At 41.5% G+C, this 25,740-nt stretch overlaps 1 protein-coding gene across 2 annotated transcripts in view; it reads left to right on the top strand.

Moving 5' to 3' along the window:
- The first annotated feature begins 10,864 nt into the window (after positions 1-10,864).
- Positions 10,865-25,740, top strand: part of LOC124721768 (inactive selenide, water dikinase-like protein) — a 152,216-nt gene continuing 137,340 nt past the window's right edge. For both annotated transcript variants that reach the window (XM_047246878.1, XM_047246877.1), the window contains exon 1: positions 10,865-11,211. In XM_047246878.1, coding sequence (XP_047102834.1) covers positions 11,004-11,211 — 208 coding nt within the window. In that variant the 5' untranslated portion in view covers positions 10,865-11,003. The remainder of the gene's footprint in view (positions 11,212-25,740) is intronic.

Here is a 25,740-nt window from a genome sequence, read left to right as displayed (position 1 = left end):
GGAAAGTCTGTGGTGGTATTGATTCGCGTTCTCATGTTAATGGTAGCAGTCTTCCGAATGCAGAGGCCTATTGGACTGTAGGAATGTATCATGGTTAACTTTACCATCTTCTAGACGACCGAATAGCGACCTAAGTATGTGCTGGGCGGCTTTCGTGATCAAGTGTAACTTTGAGAAGGTGGTGTGTTTGCGGTGGAGCGTTATTCCGTCCCATGTAAATTGTTCGGTCTACTGCTTCTGCACATTTGGTGCCTTTATTTAGTTGAGGGAATATCTATTGTGGTGTGTTGTACACACGTTTGCCTGTTCTCTAGAAGTGGGAGAGGACCTAGTTGGTTTGTAAACAATATTGATCAAGTCGAACCTGTTAGATGACCGACTTCGGTATTCGAGAGTGCGAATATCAGTTTACTCTACTTCTTTCTAGTTAGTCAATGGTTTACAGCTCGCTGCACCTCGCTAAAGTTTGGTGTTTGTGGAGAAATAATTTACAGTGTATATGTTGTGCATTATGTTGCGTTAGCGATTGGGGGGGCTAGTGCGGTGTTCTTGATATCGAGAAGTACAGCGAAAATTGACGGTACTCGGTGGTATATTCCCTGGTTGTAGATCGGTTTGACGCTCCAATATTCTTGTGAGTATGGTTTGTATTTGATGACCTGTACACAACTTTGCGATGTTTAGTTGTCTATGGAAAATGGTGATCAGTATAAAATAGTTTATTACCACCGAGTGTAGCGTCTGTAGAAAGAAAGGACAGGTTGGGGGTGTATAGGTTGAGGTGCAATTTAGCAATCTTAGCAAAATAAGGAGGGAAAACCCAAGGAAGAAAATGCTCAGTTGATTGTGTTGGGAGCAGGAAGGCTAAGATTGAGAGCAGGAAAGCTATCACGTTATGTCTGGGAGGAAGACTGGATTCGGCGATATTTTGGTAAACAGATTCTGTTAGGGCAGGAATTTTGGCACATATGAGCTGAGACAATAATAAAGTAGGCATTAACTATTTCTGGGGGGGCTATGGATTTTAGTAGAGTTAGACTTGGTTATTATTTTAGACAGCAATGTGAGTTGGGTATAAGATTGATAAGGTTTGTTGGTTTCATGCGTTTGAGATGGTGCGTAGCTAAGGCAGTGAAGCTTGAGTCAATTGTGACGTAGAGTCCACTAGAATCGCTAAGGAGAAAGCAGGTTCTGCTATTGTGGTACGGATTTCTGCAGCGTCTTCCCTGGACCGCAGTTAGAGTTAGGGTATAGAGGAAAGCCGAAAGTGCACGGCTCCACTTGAGTGCGCGCTGTGTAAATAAATGCCCGCTCATTAAAGGCGCCTATATACAACTTTGGCCTGCGTTCGGCTGCAGCTCGCTGTTACACTCCCGCCCGATCACGTCAACATGTGTGTGTAGGTGAACACGTATATGGATAGGAATTTCTCAGGTGTTATGTATGAATGGGGGTGCTGCCACCTCATGCTTGTGGAAGCCGAGCATGGTCTATGCGCAGTTTGAGATCTGAGGGATGCATCACTTATCACTACCTCCTGTGTACTCTAATGGAGAGGGGGCGGTGGACTGTGCTTGCGCGCGTTGATTGCATTATTTCGGGAGCGGGTCTGTAGGCCGTGATATGCGCTATTTGGACAGTTTACGAGTACTTAGTGTGTCTACACATCAATGTGCTGTATTATTTAGGAGCAGTTTCCAGGTCTGTACTGAAGTTATTTCGGAAAATTAGGAGTTGTTTGCATGTCTGCAGACTGTGTATTGTGACCCCAAGCATAACAGCTCGGTACGGGCCTTTGATGAAGTTTCGAGAACATACCTACACTGAGGAGTCAAGCAGTATATTGCTCCTTCCTACGTATATCTCGCGAAGAGACTATGAGGATAAAATCAGAGAGATTAGAGCCCACACAAAGGCATACAGACAATGTTTCTTTCCACAAACAGCACGAGACTGGATTGGAAGGGAGAACCGATAGAGGTGCTCAAGGTACCCTCCGTCACACACCGTCAGGTGGCTTGCGGAGTATGGATGTAGATGTAGAAGGTGTATCTTGTGAAACTGAGTTGGCACTAACATATGGGTAACTTAACCAAAATTGTCACTTCTGCTTGCTTTGCACTTACAAATTTCTCTCATTATGTTGAGCTGGAGAAGGAACTGCTAGTATACTTTCACTCAGTACTGTCCTATGCTATAATCTTATGTTACACAGTAGCAACAAGAAGGAAGTCCTATTTATTCTAAAGAAAGGTGCAGTCACAATATTGTGTTAAGCTGATAATGGCAGATCTTCCAGCAGTGCCTTCAGGGATATAGGGACTCTTATGCTTGTTTCACGTCATAAAATAGAATATGGTTCATATTAAGAGTGATTTAGAGGTAAACTGTAGAATTCATTACCACAACACTAGAAGTAAAACTTCTGAGAGAGACTATGAATCCCTGCCTAGAGCTCAGAATGGAGTTCTATATTCTGGCGCAAAAAGTTTTTAATAGGTTGTTGGCAGGATTCAGGCAGCAAAGTGAAAATCCCAGTGCAGGGGCCATGCCACAGATTTGTAAGAATATAATAATATGTTTCAAAGCTGTTTAAAACTGTAAAAATACAATCAGTAAAAACTTGGCAGAATTGATATATTACACAATTGAGGCGCTTTGTTTGGCTTCGTGAAATCCTCCATCAGGACAGCTTAAATAGATTCACATGTGTTCGATATGTTTAAAACTGCAGTAGAGAATTCTAGCTACTTCTTACTGTTGCCAGGAATCGTACGGGCAGCGGTAGCCGCGCATGTGGAGTAACTGCTCATACAAGTATTTTTTTGTATCATACGACGGGTTATAACCGTTAAAAGACAATTATATGTTACCAAATTCATCCACAAATAATAACGCTAATCATCGCGTACGGCCTGCTACTGACAAGTAAATTTATATGGTGAAACTGCCTTCAATTATGCCGCCACTGCCTAGACCATTTTGCTCGCCCATACTTTTTTTTTTTTTTTTTTTTTTTTTTTTTTTTTTTTTTTTTGCAACACAAGTTCCAAACACAGATCGTAACAGATTTTTCCCAGTAATTTCTGAATACACGAAATACAGTTTGAGGTTACGACAGGCAACCCCTTTACTAGCTTGTCGCAGGTATTTCTTTTCTGGACTGGTGGCGGGCGAGCAGTTATACCACAGTCTAACATAACAGTCGCGACACTCACTGCTGTAAAAGTTGTTGCCGTTTGACAGATGGAGCGACACTAGCGCTCCAAGCGGCGGGCAAGGTGAACGTCAGACGCGTCGTAAGCATAATGTTTGTTTGCATCCATTTCCTACGTAATTTCCGATTTATTCGAGTTATTTTCTTGCCTCCAAGAGTTTGTGTGGTATCAGAGGGCATATACGTTTCTAAAAATGATTCTAAAATATGTGCAAGTATGGACAAAAACCATGAATAGAGTGGCAAGCTACAACACATTCGTGAAGAAACACTTGTGACATTGGACAGAATTGCAGCTTACCACGTTGATATCAAAAGAATATAAACACACAGATTCACATGTAAGAAGCACAGACACGTACCTCTACATGCAAAAGCGATCGACAGCTCGTTTATCGTTCTGTAGGCTTACTGTGTTTGTCATTGTCTCCTGTTGCCACAAGTACGACCTTCATCTTTATATTATTCTAAGTGGGACAAGCAACTGCCAAATAGTGGGAGACATATACTGAAAACACTATAATGAGCTGATTACATTACATTTCACGAAAAACCAAATATTTGAATAATTTTCAAACAATCTGTCTGTAGGCACTTTCCTTGTCCCGTAATAGTTTCGCTTCTGGGCATTCTGACACTTCACACGCTTTTGTAAGATACGAACAGCTACACTTAATTTAACCACTTCATCGTCAAAGCAGGTCTGTGTTGATGATTCACACGAATCTGGCACTGATACATGGAGAGTCGAACTGGCTACTTCTGTGTCATAGGACTGTTTTACAGCTTTAGATTGACTGTCGAATCTTTGTGGCAGTTTCTTCTTCATCGTCACCTGAGGGGGTTTATTTGGAATGTCAAACAGTGTGGGTACTGCATTCCAAACGAGTTTGTTATTGTCTGCATTCATGAACCGTTTTTGTTCGAAATGTAGCGAACAAAAGCTAATATTATTATACAGGTAAACTGGGTCTTTCTTCATAAGGTCTTCTCGTCTGCTATTAACTAGCCATTCTCTGTTCCTAAAACGAAACATTCATCATTTATACACATATAGTTTGCAAGTGAATCCTGACGATACAGTTTAGTAACATGATGGTATATACCTCCCAGGATCCTTAGGAAACCTAAAAAAAGACAGCTGTGGTGTCTTCTTCCTGTTGTTCCTGCAATTTATTGCGCTACAAACGTTCCCGATGGTAAAAACCATTGTATAAATCAAAATAAACAATCACTATTCGCTTTCACGATCGCGCCGAACTCACACTTCAACCTACCGGCCGCTTGGGGCGCTGCTGGCGCTGTAGCAACAAAATAAAGAAGTGTCGCGACTGTTATGTTAGACTGTGGTTATATTGAAACTTCCAATAGGTGAACACAAAGCATTTGCAGCGATTTATTGCATGCGCAATCTTTTGTAGAGATATCAGCACAGACAGGTTGGGTATGTACGAGCCTCAAAAACATATCGAATACGTTTATACAAGACCTTGTCTTGTGAGTTTAAAAATATTGACGCAATTTTTTTTCATCTTTCTTCGACATTTTTACAAAAGCTAGACGTCGCTTCAACGCCTATGAATGGAATGTCTACAGGCGTCTAAAGCTAGCGAAATGAGGGATGCTCAACTACCGGACCTACCGATAGATGGCTCTACCAGCTGATTACTGTCGTCTGTATTGCCCGCCATATTCGAATTTAGCAAGAAGTTTCTCTCGGTCTGTACGGTGTATAAGGAATTACGGATTATCGAAATGGTGATTTCTTGTTCCGCTTTCAATTGTACGAAGCGATGGAGTAAGGAGAGTGACTTACCATTCCACAGGTAATACGACTACCGATACAATACGATAAAAATACAGACTTAGTGCGTTTGCTAATTCGATGTTTTTGAACAGGTTTCCTCTAAAGCACCCAGAGCTACTAAAGACGTGGATTACTTCCGTGAAGCAGAAAGATTTTAATCCTACGTCTTGCAGTTTTCTTTGCGGAAACCGTTTCCGACGAGATGATTACGTAGTGAGCCCTGGAACGTGGAAGAAACGTTTCAAACCCGAAGCAGTGCCATCAGTTTCCGACACATTTGATGCACCAAATAAACAGCCACGACGACATGTTGTTAGGATTTTGAGTGACAACGATGATTCTACATTTGAGGTAGCTAATTACTTTCCTTGCTGTGTGTGCGCTTTTTACTTTTGTGAATTTATTTCGTACGCTACATAGGTCTAAGCAATGTTGTAATACAGGTCCATATTTTTGTTTTTAGCGTTCTGTCATGGAATCCGTGCTCGATTTGCCCATTGCAGACGCTACTGAATGCGTGGAGAATGTTGTCAATGAGAATTCTTCCGTGGAAAGCATGTCCCACTTATCCAATGCAGAAGCTGCGAATTGTGTCGAAAACGTTAGTATAAGGATGTTTTCACATCCCCAACGTTTTCTTATAATATTTTTTCATCAAACCTTGAGTTATTTCAATCGTATATAACGAAATTATTTCCTTATTTAGAGTGCAGTTGGTTCTTCAGTAATTGATTGTGGTATACAGTCGAAAGTATAAATGGAAGACAAGGCGACCGAAACTTACATTTTTTTTCCCCTCAGACATTGTGCACGAATTAAAACATAAACTGAAGTGTGCCCGTGAAAAAATTCGAAGAAGAAAGTGTTTTCCGTGGATGACATCATAAGTTCATTGAAGGAGAAGGGGCATCTTCCTGAGAAGTTACATAACTTCCTCAATCATCAGAAAGGAACACAAGTGGAATTAGTGTGCAATTTAGTGAACAACTCTCTCTCATCAAAGGGTAATAGATACACAACAAATGTGAAAATGTTTGCGATGACTGTGTACTTTTATTCACCAACAGCATATGAATACCTGAAAAAATTAATGCCTCTGCCCCATTGATTTCAAAATGGGTGGCAAGTGTAGACTGTGAACCTGACTTCTTAAAAGATGTTTTCAAGTACATTGTAAGGGACCAGTTCAGCGATTCATGTCTAATTGTAGACAGTGTGGCAATTAGGAAGCAAGTAGTTTGGGACCAAGGAACTAAGCAGTACACAGGTTTTTTAGACTTTGGTGGGGAAGTGGCTCAGTAAAAGAAGTAATAGAGCCATCTGAGGCTCTGGTTTTCATGCTTGTCTCTATTAAAGGCAAATTTAAATGCCTGATTGCATATTTCTTTATCAACAGTGTACAGGCAAATAATCAGGCCACACTGATAAAATCTGCATTAGAGAGGCTGCATAGTTCTGGCATTAGGGTTTGGTGTGTTACATGTGATGGCTGTAAGGTAAATATAAGCACTTTATGTTCACTTGGCTGTACTTTAAATTTTTACAAGGTGATTTTAAAAGCTACTTTCCTCATCCTGTGGAAAAATACAATGTTTAGTGTATCTTGGACATGTGCTCCTGCTCTTGGTCATGATTACCATTATGAAATTGGGATTGAGGATTTACATCAGACTCAACTTGTTTGTAAGATTGCATCCCTGTACTCCTGCACGTGCTTAAAAACATATGGAAAAAAAAGCCCGCTGAGAAAATTTTAAACAACAAATCACGTATAAGGCAGAAGTTAAATAAACTCATATTGTTTAATCATGTATAGTGCTCAAATTGGAGAAGATTATGTATTGGGATATTTCATGCAGATGGGTGTGACATTTTGACAGATTTTTTAAAACTATTTTGTCCATAGATTTGTTGTTGTATAATGATGAACTTCAAACGATGAATCACATTGAAGTAAAATTAACTCTTTACATCCTGTGTAGATATTGTAACAAAATTATAATTATTTATTATATAAGCTTATTTTAAGATGTTAGGTGTTACAAAATATGCACTTGCATTAAAAACAGGTGATTTGTGTGAAATTAATGAAAAAAAAAGTTCTGAGACTTATTTGACAGATAGCTTTCAGTGTGAGAAAATATTTCCCTCAATAACTATGTTAACTTGAATTTTTCACTTTAAGAAAGCAGTTTAATCACAGAATGGGTGTGATCTAATGGAGTATGCAGTGGCCCTATGTTTCAAACAGTAATGTTTGTGGATACTCTGCAACATAAGAGCAATAAAATTGTTACTCTCTTAATTCTTGTTTTAATACTTCTTAGAATGAACATAATGTTCCAATTGATCGTAAGCATTCTTATTACTTTAGAACCATTCTAGAATAAGGGGGCCTGATTCAGGCAAAACCTAATTTTCTTAATTTTGTCTTTATTTTGCTAGGAGGTCTTTCTATTATATTTTCCTGTGTTGAGGGAGGGGGGAGGGGAAGAGAATGCAAATAATCATATAGAATTATCTTTCTAGCACTACAAAGTACTGAATACAGTGATTACAGTTACACTTGGAAATCTAGGAAATTTCAAAAAATGGTTCAAATGGCTCTGAGCACTATGGGACTTAACATCTATGGTCATTAGTCCCCTAGAACTTAGAACTACTTAAACCTAACTAACCTAAGGACATCACACAACAACCAGTCATCACGGGGCAGAGAAAATCCCTGACCCCGCCAGGAACCGAACCCAGGCACGGGAAGCGAGAACGCTACCACACGACCACAAGTTGCGGATTAGGAAATTTCAGTATTCAAGTTACATGCCTAATTTTCATCAACATTTACCTTAATTATACAGTTACACTTTTTGCTGATTTGAACTGTGTACTACATGTTAAAAAGTTTTTGTTTGGTCATAGTAATAAAAGCATTTCATTTTTTTTTTTTTTTTTAGGTCATATGTCCCATATGGAACTGAAATTATCAAGTTACAATGACAAAGGAAGGAATTAACATTAAGGAATCTTACTTCACAGAAATTATGTAACAATGGTTACACTTTAACATAAAACATTTAGTTTTCCATTAAGAGTGAAAGCAGTTGCATGAGTCACGTAAAGAACAAAGTTTCCCATAGGGAACTAAAGTATTTTACGTTTGACTTATTGCAGACCCAAAGTATTGTGATCTTCATATTTCTATTTAAAAAAGTTTGTAACTCAAATTCACAGACATTTTGGAATCTGTACATACATGTGTGTAACAAGGTACTTTTCACGTGTCATGTGGAACCTTTAATTTTCTGGTTTAAATATAATTTATTTCATGAATTACCTTTAATACCGACAATGTCTGAATGCAATATTTACCATTTAGAAGAAGAAATATTAGTGTACAGAATAACAAACCTCATGAAAAATGCGAGAGATTGTAATGTACCGAACTTGGAATGGCTCTTTATCAATAGCAGGTAAAATAAAGGCTTCTAATAAATGTTCAACGAAACCAGTCAGTACCTCTTAATTCACCATAGAGGTGATACAGTAATAAAAGAATTTACTTTTTTCAGAATTTCTGCCAAGTATTAAAAGTGTGAAGACCTATTCAATAAGTATTTGCTTTACCACTAACCTGTAGTACAAGCACATGTATAAGCAGGTAATTAAGGGAGTCAAGACTTGTGTTAAAATTAAAGATACTGACTGGTATTACTTGCTCACAAAACATTGTAGTTGCTGTACAGTTTATGCTGTAAGTGGTGTACCCAATGTGGTTCCTGGAGGACATAATATTCTGTTATCCTATGGGAATGCACTGCTACCACACCTGTTGAAAGTAAGTTTTGCTGTGGAATAGTTGTATCAGACGTCTGTATCAGAAAACAAATCTCCACTGTGACACCCTCATGTTCTTAGTATGCTATTAGCTACAATTACAGGAATACTCTTCACATGGAGGAGGGAGAGGGAGAGGGGGAGAGAGAGAGAGAGAGAGAGAGAGAGAGAGAGAGAGAGAGAGAGAGAGATATGGGAGAAAATCATGTTCTTAGGAGGAGCAAGCTTTACAGCAGCATATGCTGTTAAAAGCATAGTGAGATTTTCTTTTTCCTCATTTCCAACATTGTACACAACTTTCTTGCACTTTTATTTTATCACATTTTTCCCTTGAGAATGGAGAAGAGAGAGGAAGAAGAAAAAAAGAAAAAGTAAGCGAGCTTTCATAAGAACTGAAAACTCTACTTGTGTCATTTGTTATTTTCAAAATGTTACTCTCTTTCCAAATGCTGTTCTAATTCTTCAAACCAATTCTGAATGTCTCAGGTTATTACATGTTATTTACTGTACATTGTCCAGCAATACTTCGGTTGTTACTGGATAGTTTGTAATTTGGCACTACCTTTGTACCACTGGTATTGTCCAGTGTACTTTTGCAGATAAGAAAATCGACTGGACTAGAATGTCCTGTCAGTATAGGACAAATTCAGACAATATGGAACTTTTTACACTAAATTTGCAATATAATGTCACCCTTGTCTAACACAGATTGTAGCAGCCATTGGGGTGCCTGTCTGGCCAGCTTCTACAGCTTTCGCTTTCAGGTTTGTTTTTTGCTTGGGCCATATCATGACAACCAGTCATTCCAGTGATTGACACCATGTCAAAGACTGGAACCAAGATTCACAGAAATAAAATTCCATGGTTGTAATTCATAGTCAAATTAATTTTGCTCACTGACATGTTTTGAATTCAATTTTAAAATAAAACCATGGTACCAGCCATTATTTGGGTGTCAGACTGGAAAATTACAGTTTTAAGGCACTCCAACCTTAAAATTAACAGCTGTGATCGATGTTATTTTCAACAAGTTCCTTCACTTCCTACACCATCATGGATCAGTCCAATATAATATTATTACTACACTTAACTTCCAAATGATACGAGTTATGCATTTAAGAGGAGCCTTAACGTTGGCCTTTGTGTTTGTCTCATTTAAATGTATTTCTTGCCTCGTATCGAAGACTGAAGCACTGTCAAAAACTGGTGCTTCTACCTTATCACTCAGTTAAAATACACTGTGTCATGTACAGGCGTTAATAAAATTATGGAATTTAAATTTCTGATCAAAGAGAGAGCCAAATTCGTAAGTGAATGTTGCAATTACAGTATCAGCATATATGCAGATCGGTAATGCATCACTTCAGATAAAGAAAAATAAGTTTTTCCGTTTATAACTAAGTAATACTTTAATAGTTCAGTTGTAATTTCTGTTGGCAGTAAAGATACCCCTAAGCAAACGATATCAACTTTTTTTTCAAGACACGTCTTCACTGTTTTCCACACTTGATTTTCCGAATTATACCTGTAGTTAAAAGCTTTGGCAACCAAGGTAATTTTTTGAGCTCCATTGAATCTTAAATAGTATTTTAAAACGGGCAAATAAGTAAAGCACTCATAAAATTAATAGTAAACAATTTATAGGTCAGCTTGTCAAACTTCCACAACACACTCGAATTTAGGAATTTCATAGCAGAACTGTCACTGTTTTTTCTCACTAGATTAGAAACACTTCATTATGTTGATGTGTAGATATCTAGAACATCCAATATAAAAGACTTATCAGGGCGCAGAACGAAAAACATTTTCATCCGTGTTTTGGCACTTCGTTTTTCGCCAAATTCAGATATGGCGGACACTCAATGATATAATCTTTGGCCGGCACGCGCTAGAGCCATCTATCGGTAGGTCTGGTAGTTGAGCTTTGGACGCCTGTGGAATGTCTCGCCAAAGGTTCTATAACGACTCTTATTCTATAGAATCTTTGTTCTTCAGGTTTTAGTGGAACTGCTTTGCAACGGAAGTGTGGAAGTGTTCGAAGGAGGCGATTCGAATTTTTTAAGCTAACCTCTTTTGTAGGTTCGTGTGCTGAAGCGCAAAAATTAAGTTGTTGTAGTTCGAAGGTGTGATTTGGTAGTTTGTTTAATGATGGAAGCGGCTGGCGGAACAGATAAAACTCGTTTCAAACCGGAAGATCACGGACTACAGTTGGATTTTAAACTAACTGATTTTTCAGAACTGAAGGGATGAGGATGTAAAGTCCCGCAAGAAGTTTTGTTGAAGCTTCTTGCGGGAATAGGCATTGGCGGCAATGCCGCTATGCTCCCACCAGATGGAGGAGGCCCACTGATAGGTGAGTGCTGTATCATTAATCTACTGTAAGTGACAATAATTTAGCCAAACAACAGATGCAGACACATACGAAAACCAGAAATATGCATCACGAACAGATCTCTCTGTTTGTTAGAGATCTAGAAGCTGTTTATGATCCTGATGTGTGTTATAGTTTCCGACAGAGTGCGTTCTTTTTCACTTCAAAATACTTTTGTTGCATCATCCAAAAATTGTTCGTTACAGCCACGAATGGGTTCAACATTGGTACGTAGATACTTTCACGTAAGTTAAATTGGTTACAGGTTTATTATACCTAGACGATTGTTCGTAACTGTCAGTGTAATACCCTTTCCCGTGCAGCGATGGTGAACTGAGACCAACCCGTTGCAAACATTGTGGTCCTCAGTTCGTACGTGATATTTGACTTAACAAAAACTTTTTGAGCGCTGCGATTGCCCACGAAATGTAGACCTTACAGTTGTTTCCATTTATGAAATTTGTACATGCTATCAGATTCCACCATTTTCAGGTGAAGGTGGTTGTAGTTTCATGGTTGTGGGGCCATTCTGCTGATCGTAGTTGTTAGCGATATATCGAGTACCAGTGTGTGTTTGAGAATGATGTACGTCTGAAGGTAACAAACAGTTTTTTGGGGGTAATTTTCAGATAGATAAATTTTGTGCTGCGGACAGCCTCACCACTCCCACATGAATCTGAGTTTGTCAAATATCGTCTGTTTTGCAGACATATCTTCGTTCGGTTTGTATGTATTGTGAATTGTATTCCTGCTATTTCTACGACGGCATTTGCGTAGAAAATGGAACGTATTTACCTTGACATTGTCAACTTGTCATTTAATTTTCCATTGTATTGTGACACGAACAATAGCTAAGTTTTCTACAGAATTATTAGCCTTCATCAAACACCCTTCAAAGAAGAACTAATATTTCTAGATATTAGAGTGGCAGGCAAGGGAATTTTGAAAATGACGAGTTCACACACACTTTGTGTGATGGTGAGAAAATGTATTGTGAGTGGCCGTAAAACATAAATTTGATATTTGAAACAGTAAGTGTCAGTTAAAAAAAAAATTGAAAGGTAAACCCAACTTGGAGGACTATTACTAAGGGTGACAACAGAAATGAATGCAAATCCCATGGTAAGCATCAGAAGTGTTGCCATGAAATATGGACTGGAGGAGGACTTATTTTCTCATCTCAAAGGACAAGGGAGTGGCACAGCTGGAAGGTAGTTATTCTGGGAGGTGTTGTGGAACTGTCAAACTCACTGAAATATTTGGGAAACTGAGGAGTTAAACTTGCAAAAGAAGTAAAATACACCGAAAAAATTTAATTGAACACATCACACTCTTTTCTTCTTTTTCTTCTTCTTTTTTTTCCATTGACAGACTGGTGGTAGACTGGTTCATAAACTTTACAGACATTGATTCGACAGTGAAGAATCCTGAAGTCCTTCCAGCTAGAAGTATTACAAATGATCAATTCATAATGGCAAAAAACAAAATGACAAAATGGAGTGACTTGATGTAAAAGATGACCCAATATGTATTCACTGTTTTGAAAAAATCAGTTTGTCTAAATCCATCTAGAACCAAAGAAAGAGCTGCTGGAATTTGAAATGAGGTTTTTAAAGCTTATAGGGAGGGTAAATTTTGGTTGCCGTTGAAAGAAAAAGTGAAAGTAGTTGCAAAATCATTCTCGTTTCTTGGACCAATCAAGACAATATCTATTGATAACTTTCATGGTAAACTCATTCCTGATGTGAAAAAACTGTAATGTTGAAAAGTATCATAGAGCCCTTTAATGTTTAGAAACAGTAAATCCTAGTTATGAAATACTGTTTCTGTTTTAAATGTCCATATCTTTTAATTGCCATTGTTTCATAATTGTTTGATAAATCCCTCACTGTAGTGGTTTCGATGTATACATTTTGTTTTGCCATTAATCTAATTGGTACTCGTAATAGTCCACTAAATAATTCGTGCAACATCTGTCTGAAAATTACTTTAACAAAATTTCTAGTTGGTGTGATGAATGGCAGCTAGATTTAAATGTAGACAAATGCAGGTAAGTAGTAAAAATAATCGAATAATTTTTTGATACAATATAATAATGTGCTGCGTGACCCAGACACATTAAGTATCCAGGTATAAGATTGCAATGAGGTGTGATATGGATCAAGCCTGTAAGGATTGTAGTGGGGAAGGTGAACGGTCGACTTCAGTTTGTTTGGAGAATTTTAGGAAAATGTGTGTCATCTGTAAAGTAGACTAGTGTGACCTATCCTTTAGTACTGTTTGAGTGTTTGGGATCCCCATAAGCTTGAATTAAAGCAGCGGTTCCTGACCTTTTAGAGACCATACCCTGGAGTGCAATCCAAAAGTAGCTACCCCGGACTCATTCCTCCCCCCCCCCTCCCTCCCCCTCCCCAGTCTACTCCCCCCACTATTATCAACATTAGTGCCTAATTAAACTTGACAAAAAGATAAATTATATGTATACATTTTTGTGGGTGTTTTTATTTAACCACTACCTAATGAATCAGACATTTGGTACTGCTTATTTCTAAAAACATTTTTTCCTATAAAATAAAGAAATTTACAGTGCATTGCTAGTACTGTTTACAACTCCTCAGAAAAGAAAGCTAACTACCCCATTGAGGATAGACACGTGTTGCACCACTCTTCCCCCTAGTGACACATGCTTCACCCTCACCTTGCACCACCATTTAATATAATAATTCTATGTGTCTCAGTGGTCTGGTACAAGTCTTCCAATGGCATGTCACTTCAAGGATTTGGGTCGACAGAAGTGTCCGATCCCAAGCATCGGCTTTGACCCTTGACGTAAGGGTGTTGTCGTGTGTGATGTCATGACGGCGCGGAGTTTGGTTTGTGAGTGTGGCGTGTTTGTAGATGTCATCGTGTTGTGGTTTGTTGTGCTCTCTGGTGGTATGTTCAGGGTTTTTGTTTGTGTGGTGTAATGGGCTCAGTTTGCTTTTGCTCATTATCCAGAATTGTTCAGTGTGCCAGCTGTGTTTGTAGTGGAATTCGTTTCAATGAGTTAATGATTTTGTGTGAAGGTTAATTTAGTGTTGTTTGCTGTACGTCGTGTGGTAAATTTACTAAAATTAATCGGTCGTTGTTTTTGTGCAGGAATGGATATGACGGATAAAATTAAGTGCGCAGGTCAAGGGAAGGGTTCGATCCCAGTGTGTGGCTGTGTATGTTGATATTGGTATTGGGAGATGTTTTTGAGCCATATAGGCCAAGGGAAGTGTTTGATCCTAATTTATGGGATCAGGAGCTGCTGTTGAGCTATATAGGTCAAGGGAAGTGTCAGATTCCAGATGATTTTTGTTTAGTGATGTTTGGGGAGTTTTGTGATGTCAGTTTTTTTCATCGTTTTGTGTGATTTTGTATGGGGGTGGGTGTCTAAATTTGTTTAAAATTAGTTTGCCCCACCCAAAAACACCCCACTTCCCACGCTTGTCCCGTTAGTGTCATTAGGCTTTTTGTGGAAAGTGTGTGTGTTTGTTTTTTCAATGTATTTTCGATCTCATAATGTGTACATCCCGACTTTATATGCGCCATATTGGAATCGTGGTTTATGTTCGTTTCCGCCATATTTGTGACGTCATGGGTCAAAGCAGATGGGCGGGATCGGACGCATCCGTATTTCCAAGGATTTGTGTGTCCCGTACCTACCCAGTTACCCAGCTGGGGATAGGCAACCTGCAGTTTAAAGTGGAATTTGAACCACATGTCGTTTCTGGTGGCTACTCATATTGTTGATTGCTAGGTTAAGACACAGACTGAAAAATCTATGATGTGACTGGAATTCAGTCCTGTAGGCTCTCTGTTTCCGGCACGTGCTTAACCGCTAGAACACCAGGCCCAACAATCGACAAAGTTAAAATGTGTGCAGTACACTTAAGCTAATTGTTTTTAAATCACCTGATTACTGGCCTCCCTATATCTGAATGGACAGAAATTGGAAGATTAGGCTGCCAAAGCTTTGTGTCTGACCACTGCCACTAAAGGATCAAACAATAAACACCAGATATTACAGCAAGCATATTATTAAAGATCCCAATACCACAACAGATAAATGCAGACTTTGCAAACAACAAATAGAAACAGTAGATCACATCACAAGCGGATGTACAATACTAGCAAATACAGAATACCCCAGAAGACATGACAGTGTAGCAAAAATAATACGTCAAAAGCTTGCATTACAACATAAACTTATAAAACAACACGTTCCCACATACAGGTATGCACCACAAAGTGTACTGGAGAATGATGAATTCAAATTATACCGGAACAGAACCATTATAACAGATAAAACAATACCACATAACAAACCTGACATCATACTCACCAATAAAAAGAAGAAATTAACACAACTAATCGAAATATCCATACCCAATACAACAAATATACAAAAGAAAATAGGAGAAAAAATTGAAAAATACATCCAACTGGCTGAGGAAGTCAGGGACATGTGGCATCAGGATAAAGTTGGCATTATACTAATTATACTATCAACTACAGGAGTCATACCACACAATATCCACCAGTACATCAATGCAATACAGCTACATCCAAACCTATATATACAACTACAGAAATCTGTAATTATTGATACCTGTTCAATTACCCGAAAGTTCCTAAATCCAGTATAACACATACCATACAGTTAAAAGGAAGTGACGCTTGATCAAGGTTCACGTCACTTTCCGTTTTTAACCAGACTTAACGTCTGAGAAAGTAAAGAAATAATAATACCTTAATACCTTAGTTTTTCCCAGCGTAAGTTATTTATACAGTTTAGACTCCACAGCAGTGTAATAGCCATTATGCAGCTTCTGTTGTGTGTAGGTGTCAGTTCCTATGTTTTTGAGAAGCGATCAATGAAGCAATTCATTGTCCATTGCTGGAACAGGCTAGAACCCAGAGAGGGCAGTTTCATGAGATACTTAAGCTTATGTACGTGTCTAAATTTCACTGTCATTGATGCATTGTATACAAAGTACACGTGTAGTAGGTGGACTAAGAGAGGACAATGGTGATTATGTATTCGTTTCACTGGCTGTAACCTCCAACACATTGTGTTACATGTCATGCTAGGATTTGAAAATATATGTAATTATTTGTAACTTATCTAATCTGTATTGCAGTCTTACAAATAGTGTAATAGTAACGTTCTTTTAAAAATAAGTTAGTTCCATAACTGAAACACATATGAGCCCTTATGTTTTTATCCCACAGAAAATTACATATCACCCACAGGGGTAATTTCCCTATGTTGGGAACCAGTGGATTAAGGGAAGACACAGAAGCAATATATAGGTGGGCTGCTGGGTTTAGGTTTGGTAAACATGCAAGTATTACAGAGATACTTTCGGAACTCAAATGGAAGTCCCTACAGTGAAGATGTTCTTTTCAAGGAACAATATTGAGAAAAATTTAGATAAAGAGAATTTGACTCTGGCTGCTGAACGATTCTACTGTAACCAGTGCACATTTTGCTTAGGGACCACAAGGTAATGGAAATTAAGGCTCATAGGGAGACACGTGGACAGTCATTTTCTCTTGCTTTATTTGCAAGTGGAACAGGAAAGGAAGTAATTCCACCATGCACCACATGGTGGCTTGTGGAGTATGTATGTGTAAGGGGCATTCAAATGAAATCCCCTCACTAGTGTAAAGTAACTGTAACTATTGTATTAACTCAAAGATGTAGTTATACACAGTACACGTACTAAAAAATAGTCGCCAAAACTGTTGGTACATTTATCCCATTGTGACCCTAGCCAGTCGATTCCATCCTTGAAGCAGCTGGTAGGCTGCTACCGTATCCAGGCCTGGACCCAGTCACAAACTTCATCCACAGTGAATCGATGTCCGCAGATAGCTTGTTTTAGAGGTCTAAACTCATGAGTCACACGGTGAAAGATCGGGACTGTACGGTGGATGTTCCAGCAGTTTCCCACCAAAACTGCTGCAATGTCGTCTTCACCACATTGGCTGTATGTGGGCAGCCATTATCATGCAGGAAGATAACGCTATTGCACAACATGCCTCGGAGTTTCGATTTGCTGGCTCATCTAAGGTTCTGTAAAACAGTTTGATAAGGCTAGGCCTTGATGGTTGTTCTCAGTTTCAGAAACTCCACAAGCAGTGGGCCGTTGTGGTCACTCTCCTGCAGGCCCGGGGTTTAGAATAGGCCCGAGGTATTCCTGCCTGTTGTAAGAGGTGACTAAAGGAGTCTCTCACCTTTTGGCCTTTGTGATGGTCCCCTGAAGGGTTTGACCTCCATTTTTCAAAATTTTCCTGAAGAGCGAGCCAATTGAGAAAGGGTGCCTTACATGGTGCATCATATCCATCGTGCATAGATATCTTAAGCCCAATTTCTCATGATGGTATTGCAGTCCCACTCATGCTCCATTTCTTGAGCGAGGACACCTTTCTGGGTGCGTTTTCCTCCATCCACTATGTTGTGTCATTTTCTGCGCCGATGATGACCATGGAATTCTTTGTGCCTCATATCCAGCACGGTAGCCAGTCCATTGTGGTGCGTCCGCCATGTACAGTATTGGTTGTTGCACCCCTTACTACACAGGGATCGCTCTGCTGATGCCTGTGCCATTAACTCCCCACGTATGCCAAGGAGTAGATGCCCGTCATTGAGGGCATCGGGACGCCCGGCAATGGCCATTCTGCCTTTGCTGTGGCTGGGTGGTGCCCATGGGGAGCGCCCCAGGTCAGATTGAGTGGCATCAGGGCGGATGATGTGTGATGAAGCATACCACGTCATCTCTTGCTGGTGATAAAATATCAGCAGTCTCTAAGTGTTCCAAGTATCAGTACAGTGCAAGGAAGTATGATCCTAAATCGTTCCCCTCCCTGCCCACACCATGGGAGGCACGCCAGGCTAAGGATGGCAGCGAACCTTATTCACCCCGGTACCTCATATGTACGAGAACTGATGGGTATTCCTTTGTCTCGGTGAAGTCTGTTTTTTGTAGAGCCTTTAGAGGGCAAGTTTGGGGAGGTGGAGGGCTTGTCAAAATGCGGTCAGGATCAGTCTTGATAAAAACAGCATCCTCTGCTCAGTCACAGGCATTACTCGCTTGTGACAAGCTGGGGGATGTTTCCGTTACCATTACGCATCATAAGAGCTTAAATATGGTCCAGGGTATTATATTCAACAGGGACCTGCTTTTGCAGTCTGATGACGAGCTGCACACGAATTTAGAGCGGCGAGATGTTCATTTCCAACTAAAAGCGACAAGGAGTTCATCTTGTCTGTCGGGGTCCGAGGGATAATCATGTTGCCACCAGTGCCTTCATCTTGGTCTTCGAGGGTGATAAATTACCTGAGAAGGTCAAAGTGATGGTCTACTGCTGTGGTGTCAAGCCATATATTTCTCCTCCACTGTGGTGCTTTAAGTGCTGGAAGTTCGATAATATGTCTTCCTGCTGTACTTCCTGCATGACATGTTGAGATTGTGGACGTCCATCCCATCCCAATACTCAATGTGCCCTGCCTCCAATCCGGGTGTACTGAGGAGAGCATCATTCCCCTTGCTCACCAGGCTACAGGATTTTACAGCGAGAAAGGAAAATAATGGAATGCAAGACCCTGGACTGACTGACCTACACTGAGGCCAATAGGAAATTTGAGTGCCTACATCCTGTGGCTATGACCACCTCTTATGCCGCTTCTACGAGAACAGTTCTAGCCCCATCAGTTCCGTGAGTTCCAGTCGGCTCTGAGCCGGAAGTCTACACCTGCCCCCTTGATGGTGGGGAGGCACTTCCCTCCCTGTTGCTCCCACACCACTTACCTCGGGAGCACTGTCCCTCCAACTATCAGGGGCACCAGTCCCCACTTCTCATCCAGAGAAGCATAAGTCGTCTTGGGCTCTTCTTGCTAGGAAGGTGTCTCTTTGGTCACCCACTTCCCAGGTTTCTGCTCATGGGAAAGACGATGGCTGCCAGTGCCTGAAGTGCCCAAAAGCTCTGGTCGTAGGGCTTCACAATCATTCTCTGTCCCGGAGACTGAATTAGTGAAGCCCTCCCAGCCAGAGAAACTCGAGGGTCAGCAAGAGAAATCCAGAAATAAGACCCCTAAGACCAAGGAAATTGCAGTGGCATCCACACCACCGTTGCCTACAAGCTCTGCGTCTTAGGATGAGTTGAAAATTCTGGTGTCGGCTAAGGACCTAGATCTCGCCGGACACTTAGACACAATGGATATAAGCCCATTTATGAAATAAGTTGGTGGCAGCAGGTGACCTGAGGCGTAGACTGCCTCATTGAGTGTTTCATGCCTTCCAATTTAGTAATTGCGAAAGTGTTACTGAGATGATAGATAAACTCCAATGGAAGACTCTGCAGGAGAGACGCTCAGTAGCTCGGTACGAGCTTTTGTTGAAGTTTCGAGAACATACCTTCACTGAGGAGTCAAGCACTATATTGCTCCCTCCTACGTATATCTCGCGAAGAGACCATGAGGATAAAATCAGAGAGATTAGATTCCACACAGAAGCATACCAACAATCCTTCTTTCCACGAACAATACGAGACTGGAATAGAAGGGTGAACCGATAGAGGTACTCTGGGTACCCTCCGCCACACACCGTCAGGTGGCTTGCGGAGTGTACATGTAGATGTAGATCCGTAGTGAATATAATGATGTCACGTGGAGTTTGCGATTTATGTCCTGATACTGGTATATAGTGAACATGTTCCCCTGCAAACTCCTCTTGAAGCTGTGGCTGTCAGGGTACGGACAACGCAGGAAATAACTTTAAGCAACGTATATCTCCCTTCAGATGGTGTGGTACCGCTTAACATATTGGCTGCACAGATTGGTCAACTCCCTAAACCTTTCCGACTGGGAGATTTTAATGCCCATAGCCCCTTGTGGGGTAGCACCATGCTTACTGGCCCTGGCAGCGATGTCGAAAATTTACTGTCCCAACTCGACCTCTGCCTCTTAAATACTGGGGCCACCACACTTTTCAGTGTGGCTCATGGTAGTTACTTGGCCATTGATTTATCAATCTGGAGCCCAGAACTTCTCTCATCTATCCTCTGGAGAGCACATGACGACCTGTGTGGATGACCACTTCCTCATCTTCCTGTCACTGCCCCAGTGTTAGGCCCATGGACACTTGTCCAGATGGTCTTGAAACAAGGCAGACTGGGAAACTTTCACCTCTACTGTCACTGTTGAATGTCTCCCGCATGAGAACATCAATGTGATGGTTGACAGGTGACTACAACAATTGTTTCTGTGGCAGAAAACACGATCCCTCGCTCTTTAGGGTGCCCCCAGTGAAAGGAAGGCCCTACGTGGTCACTGAAGCAATTAAGGAATGTCGGTGAGCTCTACAGTGGCACCAAGTCTGGACAAAGATAAAATGAGTTTTTGGGTACCAGATCCCAACAGGTGTCCCTGGCATTAACATCAGTGGCGTGTTATCTACCGGCGCAAACACGACTGACAAGCACTTTCCTGAACACTGTGCTCGTGTCTCTGCATCAGAGAATTACCCCCAGCCTTTCGCACTCTCAAACGGCGGATGGAAGAGGAAGTCCCCTCGTTCACTACATACCACAGTGAACCCTATAATGCCCCATTTACAGAGTGGGAGTTCCTCTGTGCACGTGCACATTGCCCTGACAGCTCGTGGGCCAGATTAGGTCCACAGTCAGGTGATTAAGCATCTCTTGTCTGACTACAAGCAACATCTCATGATCTTCTACCAGATCTGGTGTGATGGTGTCTTTCCATCATGCTGGCAGAAGAGCACCATCATACTAGTGCTCAAACCTGCAAAAACCCGCTTGATGTGGATAGCTAGCAGCCCATCAACTTCACCAATGTTCTTTGCAAGGTGCTGGAACGGTGGGGTTGGGGCCTGGAGTTGCGTGGCCTGCCGGCTCCATGTCAGGACGGCTTCCGCCAGGGTTGCTTTACCACTGATAATCTTGTATCCCTCGATTCTGCCATCTGAACAGCTTTTTCCAGAAGTTAACACCTGGTTGCCATCTTTTTTGATTTACGAAAAGCGTATGACACCATCATATCCTTGGCACATTATACGAGTGGGGTATCAGACTCCCACTCCTGATTTTTAAATCCAGAATTTCCTGTCTTTTTGTATTTTCCATGTCCAGGTTGGTGCCTCCCATAATTTTCCCCCCCCCCCCTCCCCCATCCAGGAGAATGGGGTCCCACAGGGCTCTGTATTAAGTGTGTCTATTCTTAGTGGCCATTAACGGTCTAGCAGCAGCTGTGTAGGGCCATCCGTCTCACCCTCTCTGTATGCAGACGACTTCTGCATTTTGTACTGCTCCACCAGTGCTGGTGTTGCTGAGCGGCGCCTACAGGGAGCCATCCACGAGGCGCAGTCATGGGCTCTAGTCCACGACTTTGTTTTCGGCCGCAAAGTCATGTGCTACGCTCTTCTGTCAGCATTGTATCGTTCATCTGGAACCATAACCTTACCTTACTGATGATCCCCTCACTGTAGTGGAGACGTATAGATTTTTAGGACTGGTTTTCGACGCCCAAATGACTTGGCTTCTCACTTTCATCACCTTAATCGGAAGTGCTGGGAGCACCTCAGTGCCCTCTGCTGCCAGAACGACACCGGCTGGGGTGTAGATAGCTTTACGCTGCTGCAGCTCTACAGAGCAGTTGTTCAATCCCACCTTGACTGTGGGACTCGGGTTTATGGTTCAGCGGCGCCCTCAGAGTTGCATTTACTTGACCCAGTGCAACACTGTGGTGTTAGACTAGCGATGGGAGCTTTTAGGACGAGTCTGGTGACAAGCGCCCTTGTGGAGGCCGAAGTCTCTCCATTGCGTGCATAACTGCTTACCAGTTATGTTGCTCATGTTTGTACTTCTCCTGCGAATCCGAATTGCCATCTCCTTTCCCCACCTACGGTGGTTCATCTCCCACATCGGCGGCTGAGGTCAGGGCTTCCAATTGCAGTTTGCGTCAGATCCCGTGTATCTGAACTGGAGTCCTTGCTTTTACCACCTGTACTCGGGGTTCAATCATGTACACCTCCTTGGTGTACACTTAGGCCGCGGCTTCGCCTGGACCTTTCATGTGGCTCAAAGGACTCGGTTCACCCCACGGCTCTCCGCTGTCATTTCATCTCAATTCTTGACATGTACTGATGCCATGAAGTGGTTTACACTGACAACTTGATGGGTCATGGTCATGTTGCCTTCGCGTATATCCATGGAGGACGTATTGAACAGCATTCCTTGCCCGATGACTGCAGTGTTTTCAGTGCATTGCTGGTGGCAATATCTCGTGCTCTTGAGCACATTCGTTCATGCCGTGGGGAGTCGCTCCTTATGTGTACTCACTCCTGGAGCAACCTATAAGCTATCGACCAGTGCTACTCTAGTCATCCTCTGGTAGCGACCATCCAGGAGTCCCTCTGTGCCCTGGAACGGTCCGGTCCTTCAGTTGTGTTTGTGTGGACCCAACGACATGTCGGAATCCCAGGCAACGAACTTGCTGACAGGGTGACCAAACAGGCTACACAGAAACTGCTTATGGAGATCGGCATTCCAATAAGTGACCTGCATTCGTTTTTACGTCGCCAGGTTTTTGGGCTTTGGGAGACGGAATGACATAGTCTCAGTACGCACAACAAACTGTGTGCCATTAAGGAGACTAAGAATGTGTGGCAGTCCTCCATGCGGGCCTCTCGCAGGGACTCTGTGGCTATCTGCTGGCTCCGCATGGCCACGTTTGGATGACCCACGAGTACCTCCTGCGTCGTGAAGCCCTGCTTTACTGTCTATTCGGCACTCTGTTGACAGTGGCCCATATTCTGGTGCACTGTCCTGCGATGAAATTTTGAGGTACCGGACTCATTGCCGCTAATTTTATCTGACAACGCCTCATCGGCTGATTTAGTTTCATATTTTATTCATGAGGGTGGGTTTTAACATTTGATCTAAATTTTAGTGCATATGCTTTGTCCCTCTGTGTCCTCCACCCTAGTGCTTCTAGGGAGGTGGTTTTAATGTATGGTCAGCCAGCCATGGTAATCTGTTTTGTTGTTTTAATCTCTTCTATCTGTTTCTGTGGGTTTCTTCCCCCTTTTTTTCCATTTAAGTGTTTGTTGCCCTTCCGTCGTTCTTGGGGTTTTTCCTTTCTCTCCATTTTTTGTTGTCAGTGTTGCTTGTTTTATTCTCACCCTTGTGGCATTGTTTTATTCGGAACAAGGGACCAATGACCTAGCTGTTTGGTCCCTTCCCTTCTCTTTTAATAATTTCTGTGGCGGAAAAGTGATCCCTGGTTTTCTAGGGTGCCCCTGGCGAAAGACACACACACACACACACACACACACACACACACACACCAGAAGTCGCTGAGGCAATTAGTGTTGGCAAGCTCTACAGCTAAATAAGCGGCACCCTTCCCTAGAGCACCTAATGACCTTTAAGTGGCTCCATGCCTGCATTCGCCTGCTTATAAAACAACGGAAACAGGAGTATTGGGAGAGGTAGGTGTCGACCATTGGGTGCCATACGTCACAATGCCAAGTCTGGATAAATATCAGACGTCCTTTTGGATATCAGATCTCAACAGGTGACCTTACCAGAACTGACGTGCACAATCTTTGATTTCTTTGTAGGTGACGAAGTCGCATGTTTTCACTGTTTTCTCTGACGCTTGCTTTCCAGTTCAAAATGGTGACACCATATTTCGTTACCTGTGACAATACATGACAGAAAACCGTATTCCTCCTCATGATACCATTGCAGATGACTCAGACAGCACCATTAGAGTATTGTGCTGTTTGACAGTCAGTTGGTGGGACACCCGCAGGGCACTGATTTCTCTTCTTGTCTAAACTATTTATCGTCCACATTTCACTTCCATACATGGCTACGCTCCATACAAATACTTTCAGAAACGATTTCTTGACACTTAAATACATACTCGATGTTAACAAATTTCTCTTCTTCAGAAACGCTTTCCATGCCATTGCCAGTCTACATTTTATATCCTCTCTACTTCGACCATCATCAGTTATTTTGCTCCCCAAATAGCACAACTCCTTTACTACTTTAAGTGCCTCATTTCCTAATCTAATTCCCTCAGCATCACCCGACTTAATTCGACTACATTCTATTATCCTCGTTTTGCTTTTGTTGATGTTCATCTTATATCCTCCTTTCAAGATGCTGTCAATTCCATTCAGCTGCTCTTCCAAGTCCTTTGCTGTCTCTGACAGAATTACAATGTCATCGGCGAACCTCAAAGTTTTTATGTCTTCTCCATGGATTTTAATACCTACTCCAAATTTTTCTTTTGTTTCCTTTACTGCTTGCTCAATATACAGATTGAATAACATCGGGGAGAGGCTACAACCCTGTCTCACTCCCTTCCCAACCACTGCTTCCCTTTCATGCCCCTTGACTCTTATAACTGCCATCTGGTTTCTGTACAAATTGTAAATAGCCTTTCGCTCCCTGGATTTTACACCTATAGATGTAGATGTACCCTATAAATGCCTGAGATTTAAACTAGCCATGGGGTAATTTCCAGACTCATTTTTAGTTTTTGGTCTTTGGTCTTTTTTATCTTATTTGAGAAGTGTGAAATATTCTCCAGATAGTGATGGGTCATGTGAGTGTGTTAGTGGTGCTCGTATAACATAACGTGCAATGTGCCAGCTTGCGAGGCAGGAAGGTGAGCCGTGCTCAGAATGAATCTATCTGTTGTATTCGTCACCATGTCTGGTGCACAGGCCGGCCAGTACGTGATTTTTATGCAGTTTTCTGTGTGCTCAGTTGGGTAAATGCTGGGCTGTTCCCCACTTTTTGCCTCGTACACCTTGATGTATAGGGATAGGCAAGATAATGTGAACACCTGTACTTTTTTGGTAATGGTTTATTAACACTTTGCCGTCTGCACGTCCCGTATAAATTTATTCTTGTGGTGCTGGCAGCACTAATCCGGATTACTTGGCTTGTCGCCGGCTGCTTGTCATCTTCCCATTGATGACAAGCTACAGACACACAGACTTTTGTGGGCTTTAAATTTTCTGGAAATCCTCTATTTTGCTGTATTGTTCCACAAGCTCGAATTTTCTTTTCAAGTAACTTCTCTGCAAGTTGTACACTGTTATAATAATTATCCATGTAATAGAGGTTATGCCACTTTCCAGAAGGAGGTGTCAATAATTCCATCACTGTTTTTGCTAAAGGCCATCCAATGCCAAAATATATCTTGAATGAGGAAATGTATCCCATACTCGAATCACACAGCCAAAGGAGTATGCCATATTTCGTAACTTTCAACATATTGTAAATATTAAAACGTCCACGCCACATCAGTTGAGATGTTTTGACTTAAACGTTTCTTTAAACTTTTTGGAAAAATAACCAGTTATGAATTGCACTTTGAAAAGCCGGTCGGCATTACCCGGTTTACTGTTGTTGTCGGGACAATGTAATAATGATAAT

The sequence above is a fragment of the Schistocerca piceifrons genome, chromosome X, assembly GCF_021461385.2.
Source record: "Schistocerca piceifrons isolate TAMUIC-IGC-003096 chromosome X, iqSchPice1.1, whole genome shotgun sequence".
Taxonomy (NCBI): Eukaryota; Metazoa; Arthropoda; class Insecta; order Orthoptera; family Acrididae; genus Schistocerca; species Schistocerca piceifrons.
This window is presented reverse-complemented; position numbering and strand designations above follow the sequence as displayed.